Genomic DNA, 6,136 nt, shown 5'->3' with positions numbered 1-6,136 from the left:
ATTTGTATACATAATTTTATTGTTATTACTAACACTAATTGATTGGTTGGTTGTCGGGAGTGACAGTATAATTGGTTGGTTGGTTGTGCGTATTCCTGGTTTCCACAGCCCCATTTCAAGTTCTGGCTCTTGCTCGTATTGGCTCCTTCCTCGGCAGGAGTGTTGTTGGTTACTTTAAGCAGGCCTACTCCTTGGTGCCTTGGTTGTCTTGTAGCCTTGCTGGTCATGCTTTGCATTATGGTTCGGCTGGTCTGCATCTCCTTACTCTTCGGTGTGTCTTTTTGGTTGTAAAGATTAAGATTGTACTTAAATATTTGCTTAAGGCTCTCAAACTTCTTTCTGGTGCTAGGTTTTGTTTAGTTTGTACCTCTCTTAAAGTCTATCTTTGTAGAAGTTTATATAGACTTTCAAGATAAGGTAGTGGTAGGTTCTGGTGTTTAGGTATCCTAGGGATTAGTCTTATGGTCCGTTTTCTTGTTGCTTTGAGCTTGTGTGCCTTGTGTTGTGGTTGTCTTGGTTCTTCTGGCTAAAAGCAAGTTTAGTCCTTTTAGGAATGTAAACAAAGACAACCATAAATATAAATATATCTCCAACCTGTCCCTTTTCTAATTCGTCATTTCTTTATATATCCCCTTAAATTTTAACATATTAAATTACTCTTCAAATTTTTGAATTATTATGAATATACTCTGATACTCAACAAATATTTAATTATTTATCCAACGAGGATAAAGAATGAGAGAAAACTTTTTCCTGCAGAAAGGGGACAGGGATTCCTACTATTCCTAAAAGGGGTTTCCTTGCAGAGACGGGGATATCCGGCCTGTTGCCATCCCTAATCAACAGTCAGTCAAGAATGGAAGCAAGAGAAAGATGAAAATGTTGCATTGAAAGCAAGCAAACTTGTAATTATTCGGATATTAACAAAGAAAGGATTCAAGAACGCGGTTGAAACCTTCAGAAGAACATCAAAGAAGAAGCAAGTGCCACAAATACAATTCATTTCATTCACAAACCACTGATCTCTGTTTATTAAAACATTTCAATAACACTCATCAACCCTCCTTTAAACACATGGCCTGTTTCAATACACAAACCAAAAGAGTTCCTGGACATTCAGATGTGGGTGGGTGACAAGAAGTTCCACTAATAGAGAGAAGCAAGTACCTCCAACAAGGAAGCTGCAAACTGCATTTGGGTCTCTTCGTCAATGGTTAAGAAGAGCGGCACATGAACAAAGAGCGATTTTGTACCATTCTGCTCTGCAAACCGAAGGGAATGGTAATAAACGTAATTGCATACAAATCGGCCTGCATCATCGGAAGAAATCACCTGATAACCCTTCTTTGCCAAGGTCTTTGTCATCTCCTCAACGGGTAAAGTAGTCTGCATTTTGAACGATGATATGGTTAGTATGGATGAATGAGAGGAAATAATATGGAATTGTAAAAGAAATCAAAACCATGGTAAGACAAAAGCAGTCATAAAATTTTCACCACATTAGATACTAAGTGCATTCTAAAATCTGCAATGTATGAATTTGACAATCTAAACTTCCATTTCCAAATATTGACTACAATAAAACTTCAGCCAAGTTTCGTATCCCAGGGCAAACTTATCTCATTCTAAAAGAATAGACAATGTAATCACAAAATTTTGGGGACCTCTTTGAATAACGCATGATAAAAGGAAATGCTAGACATTTTATCATTTTTACAGCTAAATAATCTTTTTTCCTTTCAAAATTAAAAACTTGCAAGTGGTATCATTTTCACTAAGCATGAGAATTATAGAAGGAAAACGCTCCCAGGCATGTCCTGTGATTTCTGGATATATAGGGACACCAAATCTATTGATGGTTCATATTTTAGCTCATAGCATCAAGTCCAAATGAATTTGTGGCATGTATTGAAAAAGAATTTTAAAGGAATCATGAAATCCCTTTTACCTCTCGCACTCGTGTTATTTCACCGTCTGAGGGAACAATGGGTACTTTCTGAGGGAAAGGAAAAAGACAGTTTTAGTAAACGATTATTTGGAAGGTGGAGACTAAACTGCACATGAAACAAAGAAGAAACTTAAGGGTACAACTAACCTGGGGTTTCCATCCCATCTCATCAGGACATCGGAAAGTAGCTTCATTAAAAGCTTGTTGCTCAATTGCGAATCTTGTTGCACCACTGTTGACTCCAAAGTGAAGCTGCAGAAAAATTGCTAGATTGTACAATTAATGCAATACAAAATGTCAAAGAAAGTGAGTTCCATGCACCTATTTCATTTTCTACGTACAAAGCCGTTTCAAATTATCAAATTCAAAAGGCATTGTTAATAAGGACAAGAAACATAATCCCATATTGGTTCCAGCTTCAGGATTTCCTTTGCAGCAGCATATATCTCTCAAAGATAAGGTAAAAGCCTCTACATCTATTGTCTAATACTCATATCATATGATTTTGATTTGCAATAGCAGTAAAACCTCCCAAAGACAATTTAGAAGCATCTAAATAAGTAGTTTAATACCCACAAATACAACCTATAAACGTGATCTTCTTTGTGAAGTTATGGAACGAACTTTTGTGACAATAAGTGGAACGGCATCATTTATAGAAGCAAGAAAGAAATAGGCCAATCGTGATTTATACTTGATACTTTATATTTAGGAAAGTAAATCACTGGTTAACCGAATAGCCTTCTTTTTATTAAAAAAAATCCTATTGCAGCTGCAGAAACCTCCAACTCTACTACGGATCGGATTTAATTTCGAGACCTCTTCTACAATTACAATCATAGATTATAGACAAGAACACAAATGAGGTACAAGAATTCAAAACTTTAGCATATCATCAATATCATAGTGCATAAAGTTTAGCAATCACTCTCCTTTCAAGGAGCATAGTATTTATATTAAAATCTATGAACATTATCAAACAACAAGATTGATAAACTCTAGTTCCTAAAAGTAAAATCTTGTTCATGAGAAACATTTCTAATCATAATCTGCAACTAGAACCCTAGTAGGTATATTCTTAAGTCAATTCCAAGATACACATTTCAGCCTTTCTCCAGTGCTAAATGGCGCCCTACAATTCTTACAGCCATGTAACTGAAAACATCCTTCAACAAAATATATAATGCAAAAGAAACAAAATTTGAACACGGGCAATTGAGCAATCTGCATAATAATGAAAACAATAGCAATGTCTGAAGACATAAGAGGGCAACTGACCCAGATAATTCTTCCGGAATTTGATGGGTCTGTACCCTCCTCACTGATGGCAGATTGCAATATCTGATATAATGGAGCAAGTGCTCCCTGTCCTGCAGTCTCAAGAACATTGCAACTACCGAGAATACAGCCTTTCGGCATACCTTTCTTCTTCATATATTCTTTCAAATTACTAACAATTGTCTCAGTAGGATTCTCAGAAACTCCATGAAACTTCTTAAACCCTGTCACATGAATAGTCACTGCTGGTGGCCCTTCAGACCCCATTATCTGCCTATCGACTTTAACTTGACAGCAAACTATAGCATGAAAATTGAGCTCAAACTCTAATCACCTGCATTAAAAAACATAAAACATGAATTCATCCTTCATCAAACAAAAAAAAATCAAAATGCATCCAAAACATTCAATATAACAACACTCCCCCTCATAATTCAAAAACTTAAGCCTCACGAAAACTAAACCAACTCTCCACATCAATTAATTAATCAAGCAACTAAGCTTAATCAAAATTAAGACATATTTAACGATCATCATTAAAAACAATTACAAACATAATCAAAAGCCATAATCAATTGACCATACATTGATCCTATCACTGAAGCCAAAATAACAAATTCAAATAAACAAAACCTCAAAATTCTATCCCTTTTGATTCATAAAAACTTCTATAACAAGCTCAGAAAGTACAAAAAAGTGATAAAAACATGAATAATCTATTGAATTCAAACAAACAAAAAAGCTGAAAAAAATTAAATTCATCGAAATTTAAAACTTCAAAAACTTAAAACAAGACCAACCCACTTGCCAGAACCACCTAAAGATCAATCTTTTTTCTTGCTTAATTCTAATTTATCCGATACAAAACCAACAAAACAACCGTCCAACAACATGTTCAGTCCCATAAACAAAATCATCACACCGCAAAAAATTAGAAAACAACAATAACAACCCACCGAAAACCCGATTGGGAAACGAGGAAAGAGGGCTAGAAATTGAGAGAAAACAAGAACCCAGAAACCAATCCACGTAAAAACGAAGCAGAAGCTTTAAATAAAATAAAAAGTCCACAGTCTTTGGTAATCTCACCTGGAAAATTAATAAAAAAGAAAGAGAAATTTTAAAATAATAAAGAGAAGAAAACTCAAAGAGGTGACTCAGCAACCGGTCTTATCTTACTAATTAACACAAGACTAAATTGATAAAGATTTCTATCAGATTAGATTAAGAGTGAGGGGGAAGGGAAAAGGTTAAATAAGAAACGCAAAGCCGAAGGGGATACTGTACTGTTCCCTTTCAGAAGTAAATATATAAGATAAAATAATTTATAATTATAAAATAAAATTTTGATTGAAAAAACAGCTAAAACAAAAATTAGAAAAATATTAGAATTTTTAATTAAAAAATTTGAATTCGAATCCTTTTCACGTTTACAAGTTTTCATATGATCTGTTAATTTGATGCAATATGTAAAAATAGATTTCAATTGAGCTTTTTATATAATCTTAATTCGAGTCGTGTTTAAATAAACTCATTTATAAATTAGAGCATGTTTTGGACTAATTGTTTGGTTCAATTTGTTTGCAAATAAGTGAAAAAATGTGTAAAAAAAAAAACCATTTTGGGTCAAAACGAATCAACAATTGTGTCTTGACTCGACACGAGTTGGGTTTTGATTGAACTTTTTACATAAATTCTAATTCAAGTTATATTCTAATTAGTCGAAATGAGTCAATAACTATGTTTTAACACAACACTGACATATTTCTTGATAAGATTGTTTTAGATTATGAGATAGGTAAATTAGTTAAGATTATGACAGCATATACATGGGGCTGCGACACTGGAAAATCCTTTTTTTTTAAGATTAAAAGGCTAAAGGACTATTTCCTCCTCTTTTTAACTTTTAAAATCTCAAATATCCACTCATAAACAGTTAAATTTAACGGAACTTTAACTCTTTAAAATTTTATCTTTTTTTCTCCCCTAAACTTTAAAAACTAAAAGTTTTTCCCCAATCTAAGTTTAAAAAAATGAAAGTTTCTTCCTAGGGTTTGGTTTTTAGATTTATGACGTCGAATCCGATGTCGTTGCAGGCCGTTTATCCCTACCGAGACTTCCTCTCCCTCTGACGGTTTCTCTCCATCCATTTGGACACTCAATCGATGTCGAATAAGGATTAAAAGATGACGGAAGACGAAGAGCTTCATCGGGGAAGATGAAACTCTTCATTTTTTAGAAGAAGATCGACATCGAACGGATCCAAATAGGTGGAGAGAAACCGTTGGAGGGAGAGAAAACTTTGGAAGGGATAGACGATCGATAATATTGCCAGATTTAACGTCAAAGATCTAAAAATTAAACCTTATGGGAAAACTGTCATTTTTTAAAACTTCATTTGAGAGAAAACTTTTAATTTGAATAAAATCATTTATAAATTAGGTCATGTTTTAGTCATGTTGCTTTGTTCAATTCGAATCAATTTATTTGTAAATAAGTAAAAAACATGTAAAAAAAAATATTATTTTAGGTCAAAATAGGCCAACAATTGTGTCTTGACACGACACACCAAATGGGTTTTGATTGAATTTTTTAATAAATTCTAATTCGAGTTTTCTTCTAATTAATTTGCTTGCAAATGAAATCGTATTTTAGTCATGTTGTGTGAAAAACGTGATATTTTCAATCAAAATGAGTCGATAATTGTGTTAGATGACGAGCTGTGACACTAGAAAAACCTTTATTTATTGTTTATTAAAATAAATCACAATGTAATTAATCAATAATAAAATAATTTAGAAGTGCTGCTTCTTTTGACTTAACCAAGCTCTTCCTTTTCATAGCCAACCTTTAATTATTAAAACCATGAGCTGGAATTGTGAGGTTCATTGAATGTGGAAATAATGCATG

General features: G+C 33.5%; 1 protein-coding gene across 2 annotated transcripts; it reads right to left on the bottom strand.

The window, feature by feature from the left end:
* Positions 1 to 984: 984 nt before the first annotated feature.
* Positions 985 to 4,497, bottom strand: LOC123209253 (pyrrolidone-carboxylate peptidase-like). Of its 2 annotated transcripts, none has more exons than XM_044627153.1 (5): positions 4,316 to 4,497; positions 3,227 to 3,560; positions 2,096 to 2,200; positions 1,949 to 1,996; positions 985 to 1,386 (listed from the first exon to the last, which is right to left on the bottom strand). In XM_044627153.1, the coding sequence occupies exons 2-5, from the start codon at positions 3,491 to 3,493 to the stop codon at positions 1,147 to 1,149; spliced, it is 660 nt and encodes a 219-aa protein (XP_044483088.1). In that variant the 5' UTR covers positions 3,494 to 3,560; positions 4,316 to 4,497; the 3' UTR covers positions 985 to 1,146. The 2 variants fall into 2 exon arrangements, with proteins under 2 accessions (XP_044483088.1, XP_044483087.1); XM_044627152.1 differs by lacking the exon at positions 4,316 to 4,497 and adding an exon at positions 4,183 to 4,315.
* Positions 4,498 to 6,136: the final 1,639 nt, after the last annotated feature.

Source organism: Mangifera indica, chromosome 2 (assembly GCF_011075055.1).
Source record: "Mangifera indica cultivar Alphonso chromosome 2, CATAS_Mindica_2.1, whole genome shotgun sequence".
In the NCBI taxonomy this organism is placed as follows: Eukaryota; Viridiplantae; Streptophyta; class Magnoliopsida; order Sapindales; family Anacardiaceae; genus Mangifera; species Mangifera indica.
The sequence above is the reverse complement of the archived record's forward strand: the minus strand, read 5'-3'. Positions and strand labels throughout refer to the sequence as shown.

Excerpts from the sequence above, each read along its gene's own strand:
- LOC123209253 (XM_044627153.1), bottom strand. The coding sequence starts at position 3,493 with ATGGGGTCTGAAGGGCCACCAGCAGTGACTATTCATGTGACAGGGTTT. Across the intron at positions 2,201-3,226 it reads ATTCCGGAAGAATTATCTGG|CTTCACTTTGGAGTCAACAG; the intron begins GTCAGTTGCCCT and ends ATTTTTCTGCAG. Across the intron at positions 1,997-2,095 it reads AGATGGGATGGAAACCCCAG|AAAGTACCCATTGTTCCCTC; the intron begins GTTAGTTGTACC and ends CCTTTCCCTCAG.